Source organism: Conger conger, chromosome 13, assembly GCF_963514075.1.
Source record: "Conger conger chromosome 13, fConCon1.1, whole genome shotgun sequence".
NCBI lineage: Eukaryota > Metazoa > Chordata > Actinopteri > Anguilliformes > Congridae > Conger > Conger conger.
Genome location: NC_083772.1, coordinates 4024891 through 4052885, shown reverse-complemented (window position 1 = coordinate 4052885; position 27995 = coordinate 4024891). Strand labels below are relative to the sequence as shown.

The 27995-nt window shown below is 43.2% G+C and overlaps 1 protein-coding gene across 2 annotated transcripts in view; it reads right to left on the bottom strand.

Moving 5' to 3' along the window:
- st3gal4 (ST3 beta-galactoside alpha-2,3-sialyltransferase 4) overlaps positions 1 to 22013 on the bottom strand; it is a 36905-nt gene extending 14892 nt beyond the window's left edge. Inside the window, exons 1-3 of one of the 2 annotated variants that reach the window (XM_061218260.1) lie at positions 21990 to 22013; positions 6319 to 6386; positions 3787 to 3855 (exon numbers count right to left, since the gene is read on the bottom strand). In XM_061218260.1, coding sequence (XP_061074244.1) covers positions 3787 to 3808 — 22 coding nt within the window. In that variant the 5' untranslated portion in view covers positions 3809 to 3855; positions 6319 to 6386; positions 21990 to 22013. Of the gene's footprint in view, positions 1 to 3786; positions 3856 to 6318; positions 6387 to 21714; positions 21956 to 21989 lie in introns of those variants that run through there. The other variant, XM_061218258.1, reaches the window with a different exon arrangement.
- Positions 22014 to 27995: the final 5982 nt, after the last annotated feature.

The window sequence follows — 27995 nt, the reverse complement described above, 5'->3', positions numbered from 1 at the left end:
CCAAATCCCAAACAGAATGATGTCACTGCATTTGCAAAACACCGCGTTCTCTCTTCACGATGTAACATTTACAAACGCTGAACGGGTTTCGCCCCTGCATGAAGGCAGGAAAATCCAACGCCTTTCGAACACTCCCGCGAAACGGCAGCGCTTCCCCAGCATGTAGCAGGAGTGCCCTGCCACGCTGGAACCCGAGCGCTCTCTCACTGCTGCGGGGGTGTGGGGGAGGCTCTGTGGAGCTCTGTGTTTCTGGGCTCTGTGGAGTGTTGGGCTCTGTGGAGCTCTGTGTTTCTGAGCTCTGTAGAGCGCTGTGGAGCTCTGTGTTTCTGGGCTCTGTGGAGCTCTGTGTTTCTGAGCTCTGTGGAGCTCTGTGTTTCTGAGCTCTGTGGAGCTCTGTGTTTCTGAGCTCTGTAGAGCGCTGTGGAGCTCTGTGTTTCTGGGCTCTGTGGAGCTCTGTGTTTCTGAGCTCTGTGGAGCTCTGTGTTTCTGAGCTCTGTGGAGCTCTATGTTTCTGAGCTCTGTGGAGCGCTGTGGAGCTCTGTGTTTCTGGGCTCTGTGGAGCTCTGTGTTTCTGAGCTCTGTAGAGCGCTGTGGAGCTCTGTGTTTCTGGGCTCTGTGGAGCTCTGTGTTTCTGAGCTCTGTGGAGCTCTGTGTTTCTGAGCTCTGTGGAGCTCTGTGTTTCTGAGCTCTGTGGAGCTCTATGTTTCTGAGCTCTGTGGAGCTCTATGTTTCTGAGCTCTGTGGAGCGCTGTGGAGCTCTGTGTTTCTGGGCTCTGTGGAGCTCTGTGTTTCTGGGCTCTGTGGAGCTCTGTGTTTCTGGGCTCTGTGGAGCTCTGTGTTTCTGGGCTCTGTGGAGTGTTGGGCTCTGTGGAGCTCTGTGTTTCTGGGCTCTGTGGAGCTCTGTGTTTCTGGGCTCTGTGGAGTGTTGGGCTCTGTGGAGCTCTGTGTTTCTGAGCTCTGTAGAGCGCTGTGGAGCTCTGTGTTTCTGGGCTCTGTGGAGCTCTGTGTTTCTGGGCTCTGTGGAGCTCTGTGTTTCTGAGCTCTGTGGAGTGTTGGGCTCTGTGGAGCTCTGTGTTTCTGAGCTCTGTGGAGCTCTGTGTTTCTGAGCTCTGTGGAGCTCTGTGTTTCTGAGCTCTGTGGAGCTCTGTGTTTCTGAGCTCTGTGGAGCTCTGTGTTTCTGAGCTCTGTGGAGCTCTGTGTTTCTGAGCTCTGTGGAGCTCTGTGTTTCTGAGCTCTGTGGAGCTCTGTGTTTCTGAGCTCTGTGGAGCTCTGTGTTTCTGAGCTCTGTGGAGCTCTGTGTTTCTGAGCTCTGTGGAGCGTTGTGTTTCTGAGCTTGGCGTATTTTTAAAGAGATAGCCGAAATTATAAAAAAGCTTCTCTGAAGCGGAGAGTTCTGTTAACGGAAGTACAACAAGCCAAATACATACACCGATCAGCCATAACAAAAAAACCACGTTGAACCAGTTTTTTCACGATCAAAAAATGCTTTTAAACTGTATAAACGCGTCTATAAGCGCGCGTGCGTGTGGCCGTCTGCGAGAGGGAGCGCGCGAGACACTCGCTCTTCGGCGGGTCTTCCAAGGTCAACTCCGCCGAGCGGAAGCAGCATCTGGGGAATGTGCCTCGCAACGCAGCTCTCCCAACGCAGCTCTCCCAGCGCAGCTCTCCCAACGCAGCTCTCCCAACGCCAGATAAGCCGTCTCCACGCAGTGGGAGTTTGGGGAGGATCGGCCCCGCTTCCCACAGGTCTGCGGCTCCCGAGGCCCGAGCCGTCCCAGGCCATCATGGTGAGCGGCCGCAAATGCACTTACGATGACTGTCTTTTTGTTCAGAACAGCCCTTCGTGCGCACTTTACTAGTTATGGATTTGATGCTTTTAACCTGTGGAAGAACCTGCGCACATGCAAGTCCCTTTGGTTTAAGCGTGTCTGCCAAATTATGTGGAAATAGAGTATTTATACTATAGAGCATTGCTTCAGGTGAAGTCATTTTGTTACCTTTCTCATGAAAAAATACCGTCTATAAAGAATAAAAATATTAACATGTCATACTGTACATGCCTTTCTGAATTTGGTGACGAAGCTCTAAGGCATTCAGGCATCGTTTAGAAGGCCAATCATTAGTCCCCTAACTCTAACCATAATATTCAGCTTAATCCACAGTCCACCAACTCTAACACTGTCAAATTCACCGTCCCCTAACCCAAGCATTCAGCTTAATCCACAGTCCACCAACTCTAACACTGTCAAATTCACAGTCCCCTAACCCAAGCATTCAGCTTAATCCACAGTCCACCAACTCTAACACTCTGCTAAATTCACAGTCCTCTAACCCTAACACTCTGCCAAATAAAGACAATAAAAAAATGACAATAAACCCCTGAGAAGAACAGCAAGACGCAGGGATACAGAGTCTTCCGTCAGCCTTCTATTTCATCCTCCTAGGGGAACAACGAGAGCTACACACGCCTCAGGTAACAAAAATAAACAACAATTCACTTCACCTCCATCCATACAGGTTTTTGTTTAACTAAATCAAAATTATGCCCTTCGGCAAAAACTTTTCAGCACACGTGGTTCTTGTGCTCGCTCTCCCTCCCAACCCCTGGCATCAGCATCCATTTTCCGGGCCCTTCTGTGATCAGGATTGTTTACATAGTAACGGGGCACCCTTGTGTGTGGGTGCTGTGCTCTCAGTAGGTGTGGAGCAACACATTCCACAGCTGTGCATCCTGGGTCATTTCCCAGAACGAGGAGCTAAAGGTTTTCTGCGATATGCCCTGCCACGCATGCAATGTCCCCAACAATCAAGAGCAAAAAAAAACAAAAAAAAACAAACACAACCTGCAGCTCTTCATTTTCCCAATAAGAAATAGTGACCCAAGAAAGAAAAGAAACAATAAGCTAAACATTACTTATAAGCAACGTGGAAACGCTGTAGACAAGAGCTGCAATACTTATCACGATATGGGGGGGGGGGGGGGGGGGATACACATGGTGATGTGAATTTTTAAACATCTGCACTTAAAAACTGAACTGCATTGGTAATGAAATGTACAAGCCGGAAACCGTCGTCTTTTGTTCAACCACAAGTCTTTCTTGTTTGTGCCATCCCCAAGTTTCCCCTGAAATCACACCCCTTTTCGGCAGTAAAAGCATGTGGTCTTGCGTGTGTGTGTGTAAGCGTGTGGGTGTGTGTGTGTGTAAGCGTGTGGGTGTGGGTGTGCGGGTGTGTGTGTAAGTGTGTGGGTGTGCGTGTGAGTGTGTAAGTGTGCGGGTGTGTGTGTAAGTGTGCGGGTGTGCGTGTGTGTAAGCGTGTGGGTGTGGGTGTGGGTGTGCGTGTGAGTGTGTGTGTGTAAGCGTGCGGGTGTGTGTGTGTGTAAGTGTGTGGGTGTGGGTGTGCGTGTGAGTGTGTAAGTGTGCGGGTGTGCGTGTGTGTAAGCGTGTGGGTGTGAGTGTGGGTGTGCGTGTGAGTGTGTAAGTGTGCGGGTGTGTGTGAGTGTGTAAGTGTGCGGGTGTGTGTGTGTAAACATGTGGGTGTGTGTGTGTGTCTGTGTAAGCGTGCGGGTGTGTGTGTGTGTAAGTGTGTGGGTGTGTGTGTAAGTGTGTGGGTGTGTAAGTGTGTGTGTGTAAGCGTGTGGGTGTGTGTGTGTGTGTGTCTGTGTAAGCGTGCGGGTGTGTGTGTGTGTGTAAGCGTGTGGGTGTGTGTGTGTGTGTGTCAGCGTAAGCGTGCGGGTGTGTGTGTGTAAGCGTGTGTGTGTGTGTGTGTGTAAGAGTGTGGGCTTACTTTTTGCTGTCTTAAAGGACATCTTCACACGCTCCTTCCCCTGCTCATCTCAGCTGGTACAGTGTCATCCTGTGAGCACATTAGCAGTCCATTAGCACGCGTCATTAATAGGGCCTCGCACACACTGCATATGTCACCGTCCCCCGAGGGAAACGGGCATCGCAGCGTCATGTAAACATCCAGCCTCTCCCAGCAGGCAGAAACAGCACATGCCGCACATAAAGCACTGCTTTCTGAACGCTCTTGTCGTATAAAAGTGGTTCCGATCGTTCGATGCTACATTAAACTGCTCGGGGGACACAGCAGTTAGCACGCCTTGACTTGTTTGTTCATTCGGCCGACTGTTGTTTTTAACCGCAAGTAGGACTTCAAAGACACAAACCTCGGACTGAACAAGAAGCAGCAGAAGCAGTCATGCACGTTCCTCTCAAATAAGACCTGTGTAGCGGAGTGCCATCAGTGTTACGCACCATTGCTTTCAGTTCCCTGGATCAGCTCTTTGACTCCCAGTCCAAAATGCATCCGCTTATGTGGATTCTGGATATTCTCATAAACTTTTCTACACTAAAGCATGCTGAATGTTTTGAAACCTTAGCCTTGCTATTTTAGATCAATTTGTATTCCATTTTTAAAAGGCAGGTCAAAGCTAAAAGTAAAAAGGGGGAGGAAAGATACAAGAGAAAGAATGAAGACAAAGGAAAAGTAGCCTCATCTATAATGGAAAAATGATTCATTTTACAAGCACAATTATTGAGTTATCTTTCACTACAGTATCAGTATACAGTATACAGTAGACAGAAATACAGGTTATAATCTCTTCAATTCTACAGCCAGGGACAACAGAATATTGACTGTGTTTTTAGTACTCTTTGCACGCTCTACTGGGATTCTGGTATATATGGGTATGCACTCTGCACAGTACTGCAAATAAATATTCTTGAACTTCTGTTCCGCAGTTAAATCATGTACCGTGCTATGTACCATTATGTTTCGCACAAATCTAAACCACACCCGCCAAGGATGTGGTGCAACATCCTCTAAATCAGAAACCGATTTGAATTAAACATCAGATTGTTAGCTAGATAAAATTTACCATTTAGCAGAACTGAGTGCAAATAGCAGACAGATCCAACACATGCTTTAAATGAACCATTTATTTTGGAGCACGACCTTCTGTGAGCCTGCCCCATTTTCTTGAATGTGTTTATTCAACTTATCATGCTGTGCTCAGAAGTGACAAGGCCAGGTTGCACTCCGTTTGGTCACCTGTAGACCTGCGAGTCTAACGTTCTCTGCGGAATCTCAGGGGGAATGCACGGGTGTCACAGGGCTGGAAGCCGCAAGCCTTGTGTTGTCTTACACAAGCAAATCTGGAGCAGTGTGGACCTCATAAAATGTTTTTTTATGTTTCCTGTTTCCTCTGTCATGCCTTTAATGTTTAACAGTGAACAAGGAGCATCCTGTAAACAAATTGTGGCGCTTTTATTTTGGAAGATATATCTGTAATATCTGGGTGAACAGGCTCTCTCAAATCAGCACAGTTACAATATTCTTATGAAAGCCAGCCTTGGATTTCTTGGCATGCCTCAGCTGAATTGCACGCCACGTAAACATTGTTTTTCAGCCTTCAGATGAACAATTGTTTCCAGCCAAGTGCAGCATGATAGGCAACAACTGCTGACAATGTGTGCGATGGTTCCTGTCTTAAGCAGACTTACATCTTAAAGTCCTGCCCAAGGTTCCTGTCTTAAGCAGACTTACATCTTCAAGTCCTGCCCAAGGTTCCTGTCTTAAGCAGACTTACATCTTCAAGTCCTGCCCAAGGTTCCTGTCTTAAGCAGACTTACATCTTAAAGTCCTGCCCAAGGTTCCTGTCTTAAGCAGACTTACATCTTCAAGTCCTGCCCAAGGTTCCTGTCTTAAGCAGACTTACATCTTAAAGTCCTGCCCAAGGTTCCTGTCTTAAGCAGACTTATATCTTCAAGTCCTGCCCAAGGTTCCTGTCTTCAGCAGACTTACATCTTAAAGTCCTGCCCAAGGTTCCTGTCTTAAGCAGACTTACATCTTCAAGTCCTGCCCAAGGTTCCTGTCTTAAGCAGACTTACATCTTAAAGTCCTGCCCAAGGTTCCTGTCTTAAGCAGACTTACATCTTCAAGCCCTGCCCAGTGAAAGGCTTCCGGTGAGGATGTCTCACTAAAAACTACCTTCAAAGTCCAACTGTAAAAATGACCTTCAAAGTCCAACTGTAAAAATGACCTTCAAAATTCCAACTGTAAAAAGTCCAACTGAAACTTTTCATTGAACCTTGCTGGGTGAGCAAGAAAGAAAAAAAAGCTATCCAAAACAAATATCCCCCATGACCTTCCCCTGAAACACCCGGCTTCCAGACCCCCCCGGTGAGATAAAGAATGCATGTTATGTCCTTGTTGGACCCGTATCAAACACCACCATCTGTTCTTGTGGGGGTTCTTGGCCTCGAGGAGGCCTTGCGCTGCCTGTGACTTTTGCACCTGGTGGAAAGGCTTCCCTACCTGTGCCCTGGACCATCGCTGCTTGGCTCTGAATGTGAGAAGCGCTCCTCTGGCCTGAGGGATCCTCCCTGTGGGAGAAAAGCACACAGCCGGGTCACGGAGAGCCGGCATCCTCCTACGGCATTCCACGGAACGTCGGATCCGATCCCAGAGCTACGGTATCAGCAGGTGTTAGTGCACATCAAATTACATTACATTATTGGCGTTTGGCAGACGCTCTTATCCAGAGCGACGTACAGTTGATTAGACTAAGCAGGAGACAATCCTCCCCTGGAGCAATGCAGGGTTAAGGGCCTTGCTCATGGGCCCAACGGCTGTGCGGATCTTATTGTGGCTACACCGGGATTAGAACCACCGACCTTGCGTGTCCCAGTCATTTACCTTAACCACTACGCTACAGGCCTCCCCAAATAATATGTGTTACATTTGCAGGTGGTGTCACGCTCTCCAAGCGTTTAAAAATATGGCTACTGAAAAACCAAAACTGCTCACATAAATCTGTATTTTATGTCTGCGGGTTTGTTATTGTGTAGAGTTAGTCTCAGGTCAGGTAGGCTACTCTGCTCTGTTTCATGTACTGTGGATGGGTGTTTGTGATGACTTGTTGCCATCAACCTGCCAAGGGACAACAGATGAAAATCAGCCTGGTGGCTAAATCTGGCATGTTTACATTTGATTTTAAATGTTCATTAATATGCACTGTCCCTGTTTTTAAAAAAATCTGGTGTTCATTTCAGAAAATACAACCATGACTTTTCCCACCAGACCAAGAGTTAAATGCGGGTGTAAAATGCGCTCTGCTCTGTGTTCTCTGTGTTGCCAACAGCTGGCTGATTCCCACCTGCTCACTCAATTCTGTATTTCTATTTACTTTTATTTCCACATTTACGTCACGTTTGTGCACTGGAATTCAGCACACAAACATTTCCATGGATTTGAAGTCAGGAAGCAAAACCAGCAACATTGATGTTCTTGAAAAGGAGACTATACATTTTTTATAAACCCTTTGATGCTGAAATTTCACATGGGCCTGCCTATTGTGTTTACATGTTTATGCAGGCATATCCCTTTAGATTCAATTCCAAGCTTGTCTTCTGGTTTCCTGTCCATGGAGCCCCAGCTTGCCACATTATTGTTATTATTTAAATATATTATATTATATATAAATATATATTATATTATATATAAATATATATATATATGTATATATATATATATATATAAAATAAATGTAATAAATGTAATAAATGTATAAATGTAAATATATACATATACACATCAAAGTCCGAAGATGCAAGTCTGCTTAAGACAGTGTTACATGCCTTAACAATAAGTTCACTAAGATATTTAATTGGATATTTTTAATATCTAATTATATATGTAATACACACCAAAGATCAACCTTTTTATTACATTATTATACTATAACACACACAATTCTATATTAACATTGTATGTTAACTGCTGCGCACTTAAGCTGATCTATAAACAAAAAAAGCTAAACAAAAAAAATATTTCAAGTCCTCTGTCTCTAGTTTTTTATACATTCTCCACTATGAGAAGCACAAACTGGTCCAGTTTGGGAGAGAGACATAAACATGAATTTATTTTCAATGTGCACAGCTGTTAGAATTAATAGAGCACGAAAATGATGAAGAATAAAATTATATATATATATATAATATTGTAAATATTTTTTAGGGGAAATTACTTCTATTTTTATTACTGGAAAGATAAAGGAGCAAGATATTCAGCATTATGCATCTGACCAATGAATGTGCACATCCACACACACCGATTTCCTATCCCTTGCTCACATACACACACACACACACATACATACACACACACACATGCACACACACACGGACAACATTCAATGGAAAAACTGAGTCTGTCATGTATGTCACGTTTATTCATGTCCATGGTTTATGGTACATTGGTCAGCTTCATAATGAGAGATGGGTGGAATCCAGGGGCAGGAAAACATTCAATAAAAAATGACGAGTAACTGTTAACCTGCAATCAAACAATCACCATAGCACACTGCCACAAGTTTTTTTTTGCACTATTCAGTCCAACAAACATTCCTAGCTTGCCGAAATAATTCATTGACAATGTAGCATGCGAGATTAACAGTTAAGTGTGAATTCTGTAGTTGCTTATTGGGTAAAAAGCTATACAAAATAGCTTTTAACAGGAAGCTTTAAAAGCGGGAACAAGCCCCTTACTGGACTCTCACTGTGTAATATTTATTTTTTCATAATTCTTCATAATTTCCTCCCACAGCGGATTTAACATCAGCTGACCCAGTTCCCATTCATTATGAAGGCCTGCTGCTTCAGATCAGCTTCCCCCAAATTAGCCATGGGCTTTTAAACAAGAACCCCTCCCTGCCCCAATCCCCAGCTGGCTACCATTGTAACCCAGTTAGACATTGCATACGTGAGGGGAACACCCTGTAAATTTGCATGTGGACTAACCCCCCAACCCCACCCTAACCAACATATACTCACATACTCCAGAAACACTATCCATGCAATGCCATATCCCAATCCAGCCCATCCATAATCATGCATATTTCCCTTGTACTGTTCCTTTTTTTTTTTCCTTTTTTATTTGTTAGTTTTATTTTTTTGTATTTAAGAATGTGCTATTCATATGCATCATGTTCTTTTTCTTTTATTTCAATTTTCCCCCTTTGTTCCTTTATTATTATCCTCTTCTCTCCCTTTTTCCATACTATCCATTCAAGACTCCAATCAACAACCACCCACTTGTCCACCTGTCTGTTTGTCTGTTCATCCTCCTGTCTGTCTGCCCATTGGTCTGCGTGTTCATATGTGTACACATTGTTCATCCTCCTGTCTGTCTGTGTGTTCATGTGTACACAATGTTCATCCTCCTGTCTGTCTGCCCGTTGGTCTGTGTGTTCATATGTGTACACAATGTTCATCCTCCTGTCTGTCTGCGTGTTCATATGTGTACACAATGTTCATCCTCCTGTGTGTCTGCCCGTTGGTCTGCGTGTTCATATGTATACACAAGTCACTCTTTCCACACTTTATTATTCTTTTTATAATTATTCTTTCTTTTTTTCATTTATTGTTATTTTTAGTGACTCTGTTTTACCCTCCCCTCAAAGGCTTCAGACTGTTTTCTTCCTTCGCTCTCTCTCCCTCTCCATCTCTCTCTCTCTCTCAAATAAAAAATAAATTTAAAAATTTAAAAATTTAAAATAAATTTAAAAAATAAACACCAGTCATGGTTATCCGTTCCTGGGCTCGACAGTGGTACATGCATACAGCACCATGCCCCCCACCCCCCTAACAAACACACAGCAGGGTCATTCCCTTTGTGTAAAACAAATTGAGTACAAAAATTGATACTGTAATGTATTTGTATGTTTTGTTCAGTTGAAACAGGACCTGAATTTACAGGTACGTATACACTCAGTGAGCACTTAATTAGGTAGACCTGTACACCAGCTTGTTAATGCAAACATTTAATCAGCCAATCACGTGGCAGCAACTACATGCAGACACAGTCAGCTGCTTTTCAGACCAAATGTCAGAATGGGGATGGATAGGGTGGTATGAATATTTCACAAACTGCTGATCTCCTGGGATTTTCATGCACAACAGTCACTAGGGTTTGCAGAGAATGGTACAAAAACAAAAAACATCCAGTGAGCAGCAGTTCTGTGGGCAAAAACGCCTTGCTAGTGGAGTGGAGATGGGCCAGATTGGTCAAAAGGTGACAGTAACAATATATTACTACAGTGGTAAATACACAAATGCAAAATCTTTTACCAAAGACTACCTTTTAGCCACATTTTTGATGTTACTTATACAGTATGTACAAGTGTAATCCACAAGTATCCTCCACGGCCAGAACCTACAGGTTCTTTCTCTACAATATACGCCGTATCCGTCATCTCCTAACAGAGAAAGCCACCCAGCTCCTAGTCCAGGCGCTCGTCATTTCCCGCCTGGATTACTGCAACTCCCTCCTAGCCGGTCTCCCAGCTTGTGCCATCAAGCCCCTCCAGCTGGTCCAGAATGCTGCAGCCCGCCTGATCACCAGTCAGCCCAGGTCAGCTCATGTCACCCCGCTCCTCATTGGCCTCCACTGGCTTCCTATTGCCACATGCATCCGATTCAAGGCCCTAGTGTTGGCATTTCAGGCTGCTAAGGGGACTGCCCCACCTTACATACAATCCCTGATCACTCCCTACTCCCCAGCTAGACCACTCCGGTCTGCCAGCTCTGGTCGCCTTATGGTTCCCTCTCTAAGAGCACCTGGCGGTCGAGCTGCACGTTCACGCCTGTTTTCCGTTCTGGTTCCTCAGTGGTGGAATGACTTGCCTACCACTGTCAGAACAGCAGAATCCCTCCCCCTATTTCAACGCAGACTAAAAACACAGCTTTTCAAACTCTACCTTAGTACTACCTCTTGATTTCCCCCGCCCCCTTTCTGATATCCCTATCCCTCTTGTCTAACCCCCAAAGAAAATTGCACTTATGATGACTATATGTTTAGAACAACACTTCATGTGTATTTTACTAGTTATGGATGTGATGCTTTAACTTGTGGAAGAACCTATGCACCATTTAATCGTAAATCGTATGTAAATGTTCCTGAAAATTGAGGTCTTGTTTCAAAACATGCTAAGGCACTGCAGTATCAACTAATTGTTTTGTACATAAGTAGGCCTATTATACATTTTGAACTAAATACAGTTTCGTTTTGATAGGGAACTTTTCCACCTTGCCTACTACTTGAATACTTTTGGTAATTTACTGGCCGGACCCAAATTTGGCATTGTATAATTTATGAATGAATTATCAATTTCACTTCATTTTCCTTTAGCTGTTCATAACAAAAATATCTAAAAGTATTGGAAGCCATAGACCAAGTGATGTTGGTCGAAAAACAATTGCCAAGCATTTATCAATGACCTTTTTTCTGATCAGTATTATGAAAATTGAGCAGTATTAGGAGTTCATAATGTGAATAAATTGTGTCAGACTACAGCTTTTCAGGTTTTTCCTTGCTTTAATGCCAACGATATGATGTTCCGAAATCGACACAATCCCCAATTTCCACTCATGAATGACTTTTTGGGTACCACCCCGGCTCCCCCTTCTTTAACAGGAAGTTAAAGAACAATGACTAATCTCATGATGATTTTGTATTTTCTTTGTTGAATACATAAGGAACATTTACACAAAGTCTGAGTCAACTCTGCATCTCCAGATAAAAATTGAAGGAAACAAACCCACCCATGCCTTTACATCCTGCCTGGGATCATGCCTCTCAGACACCTTCTGAGTCTTATGTGTTTCTTCGAAGTTTTTTCCTTCCTCGGGCCAAAGAGGAAACTCCCAGGGAGAAGGGAGAAGGGAACCCCCCCCCCCCCCCCATTCAATGTTCCAAGTGAAGACGATAAGGGCCGTTCGGTCGAGTTTTGGTCTGTCCCTGGTTTGTGCATCGTCCCTTGCTAAGTTAACCTGTTAACTTGAGGGGGGGCCTGTAGCGTAGTGGTTAAGGTAAATGACTGGGACACGCAAGGTCGGTGGTTCTAATCCCGGTGTAGCCACAATAAGATCCGCACAGCCGTTGGGCCCTTGAGCAAGGCCCTTAACCAAGGCCCTTAACCCTGCATTGCTCCAGGGGAGGATTGTCTCCTGCTTAGTCTAATCGACTGTACGTCGCTCTGGATAAGAGCGTCTGCCAAATGCCAATAATGTAATGTAATGTAACTTCACCTGATGCTGGTCACACACTGATGCCACCTGAGACCGCCCAGTCATCCTTAACCACTACGCAACTACGCAACTAGTTCTTCTCTCATCGCAGAATGACAAGTCGTATCGCAGGCGGCCTGTAGCGTAGTGGTTAAGGTACATGACTGGGACCCGCAAGGTCGGTGGTTCCATCCCCGGTGTAGCCGCAATGAGATCCGCATAAGCTGTTGGGCCCTTGAGCAAGGCCCTTAACCCTGCATTGTCTCCTGCTTAGTCTAATCAACTGTACGTCGCTCTGGATAAGAGTGTCACATGCCATTGATGTAATGTAATGTAATGTGTTTTCTTAATTCTTAATTTCTTAATTCTTTTTTTTGTTAACATAAGGACAATCACGTGATTACAAATAACCTTTTAGTGATAATCCTTATTACCATTAGACCACTTCCTGAATTAAGTGCTTACTATGAGTCTTCCTCTTGTCTCTCTCCAGCAGACAGACAGCCTTTGACACAGCTAGCACATTCTGGTCTTACAGCAAGGTCAACAAGGGGTATTCAGAAGACAAAATACTGATAAATGTTCGTGGCCAGCTTTATGTCTTTTTGTTTTGGTAAAGCCCCCCCTTCAGGAAAAGTGTGTACATTCTTACTGTGTCTGATTCAAATCAGAAAGCCGGTAAGCTTTCTCACTTTCTGTCATTTCTTTGCAAATAAATACGAAAGTTAAACTGAAGAATACCTATTGTTGTTTTTTTTCACTGGCTCTGCTTCATCAGACGATGCTCACCTGTGAGATGTTAAAAAGGGCATTTTTCCCTAACATAATGTAACTCACCTCACAAAATTCCAATCAGATGTCTAATGGTGGAAATCTACACCCTGGTATGCCATAACAGTGATTCCAAAATGGCTGCTTTACAAGCCGTAGGGCAGCTCCAGGCCGCAGCGCTCTCACCGTCCACATCTCCGTGAAACGCACTCCAAACCCACCGACACCGACAAAACCAGAAAGTATTACAATAAAACAAATAAATAATAAAAGTACTGACTGCTCAACGGCTAAGAACTCCAAAGTAGCGTACACAATCTCACCTCACCCACCTCCTCCGTTCATGAAAATGGAAATGCCATCAATTTCTATTGACAAAGGGGCATGCGCTATGGCTAAAGAACACAGAATGTTTGGGCACAGCTCTACCAGTTTTTTGCAATGAGAAGCAAAAATAACTTGCTCACCTTTCGCCATTTAATGTCTACCTCGCTCATTGTTAGGCATTTAAACTGCCATGTTTACCTCACTACCATTAGGCATTTAAACTGCCATGTTTACCTCACTACCATTAGGCATTTAAATTGCCATGTTTACCTCACCCACCATTAGGCATTTAAACTGCCATGTTTACCTCACCACCATTAGGCATTTAAACTGCCATGTTTACCTCGCCCACCATTAGACATTTAAACTGCCATGTTTACCTCACCAACCATTAGCCATTTAAACTACCATGTTTACCTCACCACCATTAGGCATTTAAACTGCCATGTTTACCTCACCACCATTAGGCATTTAAACTGCCATGTTTACCACGCTCGCCGTTAGCTAATTAAACTGCCATGTTTACCTCACCACCATTAGGCATTTAAACTGCCATGTTCACCTCACCACCATTAGGCATTTAAACTGCCATGTTTACCTCACCACCATTAGCCATTTAAACTGTCATGTTTACCTCACCACCATTAGGCATTTAAACTGCCATGTTTACCTCACCACCATTAGCCATTTAAACTGCCATGTTTACCTCACCACCATTAGGCATTTAAACTGCCATGTTTACCTCGCTCACTATTAGGCATTTAAACTGCCATGTTTACCTCACCACCATTAGCCATTTAAACTGCCATGTTTACCTCACCACCATTAGGCATTTAAACTGCCATGTTTACCTCGCCACCATTAGGCATTTAAACTGCCATGTTTACCTCACCAACCATTAGCCATTTAAATTGCCATGTTTACCTCACCACCATTAGGCATTTAAACTGCCATGTTTACCTCACCCACCATTAGGCATCTAAACTGTCATGTTTACCTCACTACCATTAGGCATCTAAACTGCCATGTTTACCTCACCAACCATTAGGCATTTAAACTGCCATGTTTACCTCACCACCTTTAGGCATTTAAACTGCCATGTTTACCACGCTCGCCGTTAGCTAATTAAACTGCCATGTTTACCTCACCAACCATTAGGCATTTAAACTGCCATGTTTACCTCACCAACCATTAGGCATTTAAACTGCCATGTTTACCTCACCACCATTAGGCATTTAAACTGCCATGTTTACCTCGCCCACCATTAGACATTTAAACTGCCATGTTTACCTCACCAACCATTAGCCATTTAAACTACCATGTTTACCTCACCACCATTAGGCATTTAAACTGCCATGTTTACCTCACCACCATTAGGCATTTAAACTGCCATGTTTACCACGCTCGCCGTTAGCTAATTAAACTGCCATGTTTACCTCACCACCATTAGGCATTTAAACTGCCATGTTTACCTCACCCACCATTAGGCATTTAAACTGCCATGTTTACCTCACCCACCATTAGGCATCTAAACTGTCATGTTTACCTCACCACCATTAGGCATTTAAACTGCCATGTTTACCTCACCCACCATTAGGCATCTAAACTGTCATGTTTACCTCACCACCATTAGGCATTTAAACTGCCATGTTTACCTCACCAACCATTAGGCATTTAAACTGCCATGTTTACCTCACCACCATTAGGCATTTAAACTGCCATGTTTACCTCGCCAACCATTAGGCATCTAAACTGTCATGTTTACCTCACCACCATTAGGCATTTAAACTGCCATGTTTACCTCACCACCATTAGGCATTTAAACTGCCATGTTTACCTCACCACCATTAGGCATTTAAACTGCCATGTTTACCTCACCAACCATTAGCCATTTAAACTGCCATGTTTACCTCACCAACCATTAGCCATTTAAATTGCCATGTTTACCTCACCAACCATTAGGCATTTAAACTGCCATGTTTACCTCACCCACCATTAGGCATCTAAACTGTCATGTTTACCTCACTACCATTAGGCATCTAAACTACCATGTTTACCTCACCACCTTTAGGCATTTAAACTGCCATGTTTACCACGCTCGCCGTTAGCTAATTAAACTGCCATGTTTACCTCACCAACCATTAGGCATTTAAACTGCCATGTTTACCTCACCAACCATTAGGCATTTAAACTGCCATGTTTACCTCACCACCATTAGGCATTTAAACTGCCATGTTTACCTCGCCCACCATTAGACATTTAAACTGCCATGTTTACCTCACCAACCATTAGCCATTTAAACTACCATGTTTACCTCACCACCATTAGGCATTTAAACTGCCATGTTTACCTCACCACCATTAGGCATTTAAACTGCCATGTTTACCACGCTCGCCGTTAGCTAATTAAACTGCCATGTTTACCTCACCACCATTAGGCATTTAAACTGCCATGTTTACCTCACCCACCATTAGGCATTTAAACTGCCATGTTTACCTCACCCACCATTAGGCATTTAAACTGCCATGTTTACCTCACCCACCATTAGGCATCTAAACTGTCATGTTTACCTCACCACCATTAGGCATTTAAACTGCCATGTTTACCTCACCACCATTAGGCATTTAAACTGCCATGTTTACCTCACCACCATTAGGCATTTAAACTGCCATGTTTACCTCACCCACCATTAGGCATCTAAACTGTCATGTTTACCTCACCACCATTAGGCATTTAAACTGCCATGTTTACCTCACCACCATTAGGCATTTAAACTGCCATGTTTACCTCACCACCATTAGGCATTTAAACTGCCATGTTTACCTCACCAACCATTAGCCATTTAAACTGCCATGTTTACCTCACCAACCATTAGCCATTTAAATTGCCATGTTTACCTCACCAACCATTAGGCATTTAAACTGCCATGTTTACCTAACCAACCATTAGGCATTTAAACTGCCATGTTTACCTCACCACCATTAGGCATTTAAACTGCCATGTTTACCTTGCCCACCATTAGGCATTTAAACTGCCATGTTTACCTCACCAACCATTAGCCATTTAAACTGCCATGTTTACCTCGCCCACCATTAGGCATTTAAACTGCCATGTTTACCTCACCACCTTTAGGCATTTAAACTGCCATGTTTACCTCACCAACCATTAGACATTTAAACTGCCATGTTTACCTCACCAACCATTAGACATTTAAACTGCCATGTTTACCTCACCACCATTAGGCATTTAAACTGCCATGTTTACCTCACCACCATTAGGCATTTAAACTGCCATGTTTACCTCACCACCATTAGGCATTTAAACTGCCATGTTTACCTCGCCCACCATTAGGCATTTAAACTGCCATGTTTACCTCGCCCACCATTAGGCATTTAAACTGCCATGTTTACCTCACCACCATTAGGCATTTAAACTGCCATGTTTACCTCACTACCATTAGGCATTTAAACTGTCATGTTTACCTCGCCCACCATTAGACATTTAAACTGCCATGTTTACCTCACCAACCATTAGCCATTTAAACTACCATGTTTACCTCACCACCATTAGGCATTTAAACTGCCATGTTTACCTCACCACCATTAGGCATTTAAACTGCCATGTTTACCTCGCCCACCATTAGGCATCTAAACTGCCATGTTTACCTCACCACCTTTAGGCATTTAAACTGCCATGTTTACCTCACCACCATTAGGCATTTAAACTGCCATGTTTACCTCACCACCATTAGGCATTTAAACTGCCATGTTTACCTCACCCACCATTAGTCATTTAAACTGCCATGTTTACCTCACCAACCATTAGGCATTTAAACTGCCATGTTTACCTCGCCCACCATTAGGCATTTAAACTGCCATGTTTACCTCGCCCACCATTAGCCATTTAACCTGCCATGTTTACCTCGCCCACCATTAGGCATTTAAACTGCCATGTTTACCTCACCAACCATTAGCCATTTAAACTGCCATGTTTACCTCGCCACCATTAGGCATTTAAACTGCCATGTTTACCTCACCAACCATTAGCCATTTAAACTACCATGTTTACCTCACCACCATTAGGCATTTAAACTGCCATGTTTACCTCACCACCATTAGGCATTTAAACTGTCATGTTTACCTCACCACCATTAGGCATTTAAACTGCCATGTTTACCTCACCACCATTAGCCATTTAAACTGCCATGTTTACCTCACCACCATTAGCCATTTAAACTGCCATGTTTACCTCACCACCATTAGGCATTTAAACTGCCATGTTTACCTCACCACCATTAGGCATTTAAACTGCCATGTTTACCTCACCACCATTAGGCATTTAAACTGCCATGTTTACCTCGCCCACCATTAGGCATTTAAACTGCCATGTTTACCACGATCGCCGTTAGCAGTTTAAACTGCCATGTTTACCACGCTCGCGGTTAGCCATTTAAACTGCCATGCATGGGTGTCTCGGTGGCGCAGCCTGTAGAGCACTGTCCGCATGCTCATTGCGAGCCGCGACGTCGGCGGTTCAAATCCGACCGTCTGACATTTGTCGCATGTCTTCCCCTCTCTCTCGCTCCCATTCTTCCTGTCTCTCTATACTATACTGTCCAATAAAGCTGAAAAAAGGCCTAAAAAATATCAAAAAAAAAAAAAAAAAACTGCCATGCATATCTTGCGCATTGTTAGCGTCGCACGCAGTTAGCGATCTAAACTACTGTGTGTACCTTGATGCTGCCGCTCTGGGAATGAATATCCTTCAGGGCTGTCAATTCTCACAGCAAGCTACCTGATGGTTGTTTTTCTGGTAGAGTCACACATAGGTTAGTTTATTTGAAACAGATGCTATAGGCAGGAAAATTTAAGTTATACACAGAGACTGATTCCTTGCATGTCCCCACAAACCAAGGCAGACACAGACACACACACACAAAACAAAAACACAACTGTATGCCTGTCAGCCTTTGGTTGTTGTAGCTTTCCACATTAGGCAGAGTTAATTCCACTCCATATTCACCATTCTGTCAACAGGAGATGTTCTGCCAACCTACGCAGCCAGGAAACAGATTAATATACGCGTATTTGTGTTCACAGCTTATACAGAAAATAAAATGTTATCTAGCCTCCCTACTAGTAACAAAAACAGCAAGCTAATTAAAAGTTTTTTAATGAGTGTAAACAAGCAGGTCAGATTCTCTGACAGTTCCCCGCAGAGCAACATGATTTCATGGGAGGAACCGAATCTGATGCAACACAAATCATTACTCTGCCTGCTTCCGCCCGTTGCAACAGTAACCTTCCAGCAAGAGACTCACGGACTCACAACATGGACCATTTACCAAAAATTCAGTTAAAATGTAATATTTCATTGTTATAATAATTATATTGTTCAGTAAAACTGTGTTCTTTTTGCAGTCAAATGCCGAAAAAGCAGACTGAAACTCTTCCTTCTCCATTTCCCAAGAGTTTCTGGACTGAGGACAGCGCAGCTATTTTTTATGGATCTGATACAGGCTTGGGGTTAAGGCAGAGCAAGGGGCCTGGGTGAGGGTGGGGTGGGAGATTTGGTGTTGGGGATGGGTGTTGCAATAGTTGCTGCACAGATATCACATGACTAGCCGGAGTTCTCAAGCAGTAATTTTACACACACCAGGACGCTCTCTCTGCATTCAGCTTGGTCTTGGAGAAAGCGGTACAATGCTCCCCTCCAACAGGAAATGGACAGCTGGGGGGGGGGGGCTCAGTTAACTGTTGCGAATTGCCCAGAAGCTTATCTCACAAACTCACTTTTCACACTGCCAAGTACCTTTCCTTATTTTTTTCTCAGCCTTAGCCCAGAAGCTCCTGGTACTCCACTGACACGGTTCAGCCAGGCCAATAATAATTACCTTGATTATGATTATTATAAATCATCATCAGTGTTCCCAAGCAAACTGTGGCAGCCAGCCAGTTTAATTTAGCCCACCACATTTTCAGAATGAAGCCCAGAACACATTTTGAGTACATGTCATGTAATTTGGCTGATGCTTTCATCCAAAACAACTCACAGTTGATTAGACTAAGCAGGAGCAATGCAGGGTTAAAGGACCTTGCTCACAGGCACAACGACTGTGCGGATCTTATTGTGGCAACATTGAGGATCGAGCCACCGACCTTGCGTGTCCCAGTCATGTACCTTAACCACTACGCTACAGGCTCCCCCAGCCCCACCCCCAGAGCAGACAACAGCTCCATCAAAGTGAAAGTGGATGTGAAACAATTGTGTTTACCGCAATACGTTAACTTTCACTCACCATCAAGATTTTACTGGAATGCGATCTCTAAATCTGACATAGCATGCAGTGCCATATTTTTACCGCAATGTTTGAGTGCGATATGAAACACTTTAAATAAACCAGGACACAACAGGTGACAGCTTTTACTTCATTTCTTTGATGGCTCAAGTGTCAAGTTGAGCATCATATTGCCCATCAAGTTGATATAACGGTATTACATTGTTCACAAAAGCAGAATATTCTTCATGCATCTAGCCCCTTAATTTTACTTTCCTGATGCACTTAATTATTAAAGACAAGCTGAAATTAAAATGTACTTTTTCCAGTTCTTCATAACCATACTTGTATATTTTCACACCAAAGTCTTTTTCAATCCATTTCCTGGAAAATGAGATTTTGCGAGATTTGACATCATAGTGTACCTGTGGGCATGCACGTCCTTCAAATTTTCTGTTCCCCTCCAATCAATTTCCTTTCCACACAGCGCTGCGTATCCTCAACGGCTGTGCGGATCTCATCGTGGCTACACCGTTTGCGTGTCCCAGTCATTTTACCTTAACCATTACGCTAAAGGCCGCCCCTAACACCATTGGTGTTCCAAACACCAGATCAGCTTGCGATGTTCTGAACAGTGCAACATTCATGACGAATAAATATCAGAAATACTTCCACATTAGTTTAGTTTTTTGTATGTTTAAATTATATTTCCTTTTGTTTTCACAAAAACTTGGTACGAGACACATAGGGGATCCGTTTCAGCATACAGTGACATGGTAATGGTGCATCCCTGTGGCTGTTGCTAAGAGACTACGAACCGGGCAGGCGTGTATGGCTCAGCGTGCAAAAAAACTATTATAGTTGTGCTTCAGGTGTTGTTCGGAACGTCGTGAATAGGTGCATCGTTAATTGGTGACCATCGAAAGCTAACACGGTCTTCCGAACACAGGGACGTTGTGCAGTTATTTGTCGTTTCCTCTATAAATATTGGTCCATTTCACATCGAGTGTGTGTTAGTAACTGAGATAGCCAAGAAGCAACCATAATCACAAACCACATTCCTCATTAGAAAAAACTGCAATTGAACGGTTAAAGTTCAATTCTGGTGGAAGCGGTCTCTTCCCCGTGTTCTGTTCGGAACACGGTGAGTTTACGTTACGTTGCATCGGGCATTCTCTGCTCTTAACATTTATGAAGTTGGATATGCGGCAAAAAAAAAAAAAAAAAACCGGGGACACTTGCTGGATTTGGAGCACGTACAGTATATACTGTTGGACTCGCGCCATCCAACACCAACGGCATGCATACTAGCTATATTTCAACATTCTTCCTGGCTAACGAGCACTAACATATCACAATTTACAATTGCGCCACATTTACGTCAACTAGGATTCGTCGACATGAATTATCTATCCACAGTGCAGTCACGAAGATAAAAAGTGCTAGATATTGATTATTTGGTTTTTCTACTGAAAACGCTCGTTGCATCTGACCCAAGCAAAAAGTTTTACACTACCGCGTCTGCAATGATATTAAACTGCAGCCTAGAACTGCCGTCTTAGCGCAAGCATGATATACTTGCTAGCTAGCTAGCTAACGTTACATCCACTCGCACTAACACCTTGCCCAATAGCTACATCTGCATGTCTTGCTAATTTAGACCTTCATTTTAATAGCTATTTGTATTCATTTTTCAGTTACGTTGGCTGATGTTAACCTAACAAATGTACAGTGGCTAGTTAACTCTGAAACCCTGCCCATCACCTAACGTGGGTCAAAAACCGTTAGTTATCAGACTAGCTAGTTGGCTACATTGTTTGTCCCGGATATGGCTTTTTATTTAACGTTAAGTTAGCTGTAAAAATACGACCCAGTAAAACAGACCGACCGTTATTTTAACATGTTAATATTTATTTAACGGACGCCACTAAGCTGCATATTCGCTAATATAATAACGGTTCGTGGAATATAACGGAATCTGTCGAAACATCACGCATGTGAACATTCACGTTTGTCTTATTGCTGAGTAAGTCTTCGGGTACCAAGCAACCGAGCTGGCCAACACAAATCTTTCTGCATGCGTTTTACTGGGCGTCTGCCAAATGAGCCAGTGCTAGCTCGCTAAATATCGGAATAACTATGCTAGCTAGTAAGCATCCATCCTCAATTTTTGACCCTCATCATCATGTGCTTTTCAGATAGAAAATAATTAAATAGACTCGAGTTATATATTTGTTTTTCATTAGGTTGCTAGCTTGAGAGCTAACTTACCAGTGTTGAATCTCAGGTGGCACAAAACAGGACAGTAAGTTCAAACTGCGGTGATGGCTTGATTGCACAAGTAGTAACTAGCCTAGTGCTAGTTTGTCGACTTCTTTATCCGACTACAGGAGGAGGTGTGTCATCTATTGATTTCCTTGAATGTAGCGAACGCTACTTTGAAATATTTGCGGCACTAATGCACATATCACATGTTCTAGGACAATGGCAGGTTTCGCAGGGATTAAGAATCGCAATAATAACCACTGTAATAAGCATGCACTTACCATAAGACCGCCGTGGTAACCAAGTACCTAAGCGCATGCGCATGTATTGAGGTTTGTGAATGAGTATGAAGGTAATATTTCTCGCTGTGCAACCTGTGAAACAGTGTGTAGGTATTTTTTAATTGTAACGTATGTCTGGTGGAACACGACAAGCTCGAAGAGCTTTAAGTAATTGTCACATCTCACCCTGTTGGTAACAATTACTGTAATAAAAATACATTATTATTGCGTCCGGTCCAGATAATATTACGCAATAATCACCTTTCTTCTTAATGATGTTTCAGACTGTTTATTTTGGAAAGGTGATTGGACAGAGGTTTAAATACACGAGGGAAGGTGACCATCTAGGCGGGGCTCGGGAGAAAGGTGGGCTAACAAATGGGAAACAGGTGGGAAATATAATGGGACAACAGGTGGGAAACATACTGATAATACAATAACAGGGGGAGACGAAAACGCGGACTGGATGCACGATAACACACATTACATTACATTACATGGCATTTAGCGACGTACAACGAAGTGCAGATCAAAGACAAGTACAAGTGCGGAGAGGACAGCACAGTTCCGAGTCCTAGTGTAAACATACAGATAATCAGAACCCTTGAAGAATACAATCAACTTTCAAACTAGCATACCACAGTTGGCAGCTAGAATACCCTGAGTACAACAATACAATAGCTAATACAAAAAAAACAACAACACTATCTATACAAGTAACAATATCTATACAATCTATACATAAGTGCCATTACAGTCTATGGCATATATAAGGCTAATCATGGTGGTGAGTTAGGGAGGGAAAGGTGCAGCCTGAAGAGATGAGTCTTCAGTCTGCGCTTGAAGGAGGTCAGAGACTCTGCCGTTCTGACATCCACCGGGAGGTCATTCCACCACCGTGGGACCAGGACAGACAGCAGTCGTGAGCGGGAAGTGCAGGTGTGGCCAGGGGGAGGCGCCAGACGGCACGAAGTAGCAGAACGGAGGAGTCTTGCTGGTGTATAGGTCTTGATAAGTGATTGAATATATACAGGGGCTGATCCCTTAACTGCCTGGTATGCGAGCACCAAAATTTTAAATTTGATGCGAGCCAGTGGAGGTTGCTCCAGATTAGGGAGTATACATTTGCATAGATTGAAGACGTAGTGATAGAGACAGGTGCGAACACTTCGCTGAAACTAAGCAAGTAATCAGGGATAGCATAGGGATGCGGAGTTATAGAATAGAGCGGAAAACTAAGATTGCGTTAGTGAGTTAGTTACGTGATAAATCTAAACTACCCAATTAAAGTGACTGTTAGACAGACATACAGTAAGTGTATTAATGAGATTAGTACTGTACAATATCTAGATTAGTACTAGTTAGTAAGAATAGTGCTTTACAACATTTAACTATTAAGCTCCGTGAAGTTGGCAAATGTTGCTGGCATTGGAGACTTCCGGTTCGCATTTATCAAAATAAAAGTTCGGTGAATAAAATTATTTATGAACTGTAATTTTGTCAATTTTAATTGTTAAATTAATACAGTTGGATATGATTGTGATGTATTTGCAGAGAATATAAAATTGTGCACAAATTTCAATAAAAACTTTGCGACCTGGTGTGGTATGGGCATGCATTGCCATAGACTGTCAATTCACAAGCAGCTCATTTGCATAGCTGATAACTCAAAAACTATGAATTGTTTCAAAATGAAAGGGGTATACATTTGTTAGCTGGACCCATATCTTTAATAGTCTACACTCCTTTCTGTGAAATCATGTTCCCAGCAATTGTTGCTGTGTTTCCAGTGTGGGGTGGCCATACGTTGCTATTGACTGTCAGTTGCCACCCAACTCATTTGCATAGCTCATAACTCAAAAACAATTAATTGTTTCAAAATGAAAGGGGAAATACATTTGTTAGCTGGACCCATATCTTTAATATTCTATAGTACTTCTGTGAAATCATGTTCCCGGCAATTGTTGCTGTGTTTCCAGTGTGGGGTGGCCATATGTTGCTATTGACTGTCAGTTGCCACCCAACTCATTTGCATAGCTCATAACTCAAAAACTATGAATTGTTTCAAAATGAAAGGGGTATACAGTTGTTAGCTGGACCCATATCTTTAATATTCTATAGTCCTTAATGTGAAATTATGTTCCCAGCAATTGTTGCTGTATTTCCAGTGTGGGGTGGCCATACATTGCTATTGACTGTCAATTCACAAGCAGCTCATTTGCATAGCTCATAACTCATAACTATGTAAATAGTGTAAATGTGTAAATAAAATTAAGCAATCTTACCTGTTTGATCAAACGATGATAAAAATGATCTTTGTCAAAAGGCTGTTCACAGGTGCAAAGCAAAAGTTCTGACAAAAAGGGAACGCAGGGGTTCTGAATGGCATTAGCAAAATTGTGAGGAACAGAGCCCCTCCCTTCAATAAAAAAAAGGAAACATTACATTACATTACATTATTGGCATTTGGCAGACGCTCTTATCCAGAGCGACGTACAACAAAGTGCATACCCATAACCAGGGATAAGTTCTTTGCATTCTTTGCATTCTAGGAAATGTATGGCCTCCCCACACACAGCAACAATAGCTGGGAACAGCTAACAAATGTACAAATGTATACCCCCTTTCATTTTGAAACAATTCATAGTTTTTGAGTTATCAGCTATGCAAATGAGCTGCTTGTGAATTGACAGTCAATAGCAACGTATGGCCTCCCCACACTGGAAACACAGCAACAATTGCTGGGAACATGATTTTAGATAATAAATATATAATTTTATAGATATTATACATAGATTTAATGTATGCCCCTTCATATTTGGCAACATTGTTTCCAAACAGTAAGCAGGTGTGCAAATGAGCTGTTATTGAACCGACAGTGTCAAGCAATTTATGCGTGGCCTACATTATAGTAACTAGTCAAATAGCAAGCTAGTTACTTGCTGACTTTTATAAGTTGTGTCAGCAATGAATTTAAACTACGGTAACTATGTTCTCATTATTTAACGTTACTCAGCAGCTCTTATTTTGACGGAAAATCACAGGAAGTTGAGACCGAAACTTCTGTACAGGAAGTCCAATTGCTGCCAACTTCACGGAGCTTAATGGTACTATTAAAAGAAGCCGGATGTAAGGAATGCAAGAGGTTCAAGGAAGGTTCAACACCGGAACTACCCTAAACACCCGAATAGTGGAGCACGCAGACAGGGGAGTGACTCGGACTCGTAAACATTCAGACGCCGACATAACGGGATCACGAATGCAATAACTGTAATGGATGGGAAATAATAATGAAAAATGATAAATTACAAGAATAACAATAATAAACTAACACAGACTCAGAAACATAACACTAGATACAGAAAGCTTTCTTATACCTGCACAAAGGAAGCAATTGAATATACCTGACTATTCATAAGCAGCCAACCATCTGATTACTTTTGGTTCCATAAAATGAAGGGGGGTATGTATAAAAAGGGATGTCATTCCTACACACATCACCAAATATTGATGTAAATATTGTCCCTTGGAAAAATATGTCTGTCCAGATTGAAACATTAGGGACTCTAAAGGGAGACTTTAATCCCAGATTATTATCATAATCCCTGGAAAGAAAGAAAATGGCATGGTTTGGACATAATAAATGGGACTAAATGCTCAAACCTCTGAGAGTGGTCCCAGATGAGACAGACCCAGACACGAAGGTCTGAATGCAACCAGGGCCAAGGTTTCCACAACCGGGGGCTTCCTCATGTTAATGCCCCAGAGAGCACTGTCACTGATGGTGATTAACCTTGATCTGAAATTAAGATGACTCTATCCTTTGAGCTGCCTGGAGCTTGTGAGCTGAGTGATAAGGTTCTAACTGACATTTTTGTCATAAATATGTTGTTTACAGGGCACTAGATATTTGTGTGAAGCTTAAAAGTTCAAAAATAAACGTGTCTGCTTGGAGCCCATTCACTTTGGAATCTTTGAAGATCAATATCTCAAAACTACTCAGAGCTGCCTTGTAATTCTAGCGGTTGTGAGCAGATTACTGTGCTAAGTATGGGGGAGCACGCCTCCAGCTGGGTGTTCATTGACCGAGTTGCCGGGCAGAGTGCTAATGCTAACCTGAAACCCATGTGCCAGTTCAAAACGATGCTGGGTCAGTCTTTCCGTTGCTATGGAAACCGCCATACACAGCTCTGTGGAGCATGTGATGTGAGACTCAGGGGTCCTTGCCTTCTGTCTGGTCTCCAGGGTAACTGGGAAAATCTTGTGGCGACAGTTCTGCAGAGCACGACCGGACTGACCGTCTGCCAGATGCCACATGGACTGGTCCACTTTTGGGGCACTGCGCTGCTTTTGGCCTGCAATTACAATTTACATCCCTCTGCCAGTCCATGACCATGATCTCCCCCACCCCTGGTCCGCTGCCGTAATCTACCCTTTCTCTGTAGGGCTGGTTGGGGTGGGCCAGTCAAGGCGTAAAAAAAAACGTCAGAACCTGAGTTTTCTTCACTATGAAGCCTGCTTAAAGAGAGCACTGAACTGGCTAATGTTTCAGTGAACATTTATTCACAAGCACACACACACACACACACACACACACACCGCATGCTATAATGTCACACAGTAGGGAATTGATGAGTGTGTAAGTCATTATATGACTGCATCACGATTCACGATTTTGCAGATATTTAGTGCAATATAAAGAACAGTCATCACCATATAACCAGATGCATGAAAGAAAGAGGATAGCACTGGCCTCCTAGTGATGCGTTACGGGCAGCTCGTCTCTTGCTTCTTGGTGATTCCATCCATCCATTATCTTAACCTGCTTATCCTGAACAGGGTCTCAGGGGGGCTGGAGCCTATCCCAGCATACATTGGGCGAAAGGCAGGAATACACCCTGGACAGGTCGCCAGTCCATCGCGGGGCATACACACCATTCACTCACACACTCATACCCACGGGCAATTTGGACTCTCCAATCAGCCTAACCTGCATGTCTTTGGACTGTGGGAGGAAACCGGAGTACCCGGAGGAAACCCACGCAGACACGGGGAGAACATGCAAATTCTGCACAGAGAGGCCCCCGGCCGACCAGGATTCGAGCCCAGGACCTCCTTGCTGTGAGACGGCAGTGCTACCCACTGCACCATCCGTGCTGCCCTTGTTTGTAAATATCCCATGCAATTTGCTTACCAAGCTCAGATGGGTGTGGAGGATGCTTCTCTGTTCGTGCTTCATAGGATCCATTCCCATCTGGGAATACCAGAAGTCTGGTCAGAGTCATGTTCTCTGACTTTTCCAGTGCCTTTAAAACGATCTAGCCACATCTCCTCGGCACGAAACTCACCAGCATGAAACTGCACCCCCAAATGGTCAACTGGACACATGACTACCTTCAAAACAAGCCAGTTTGTTTTGACGAAATGCCGTTACAGTGCATCAGAGATGGCCGTCTGCAAGCTCCACAGAGAATGGTGCGTTCACCTTTCCATCTTCCTGCAGACTGAAGACCCTGCTCTTCAGCCAGCACCATCACCATCACAAATACTTTTCCCTAGCCCTAACACCTTATAATGTGTCACTTATTTTTTGGTTATCAGTACCCTGCATTCACGATTCAGTTTAATGCTCAGTAGGGTATTTTGTTATTGTATCACTTTCTTTTTTATGGGACCAGAAGGACCCCCTGTTTACCTGTGAGAGCCCTTAATCACTGGTGAATCCTACTGGATGTACGAGGATTACCAAACCACCTCCAGTTCAATCAAGAAAATATTCTACCTCAGCTTGCTCTTCTAGTCATTTATTTTCCTTTCAGAAACACCCGTGCCACACATACGCCATTATATAAAATAGCCAGTGAAAGAAAATAGTTTGTCATGAGGTGGTCAGATCATGCAAGCCTTTAAGACTTTCTCTCTTAGTACCCTATTAATAACAACCCATATACAGTATATAGTGTAGCAGAAACGGGGGTGTGGTGTTTCCAGGTCACCAAGTTCAAC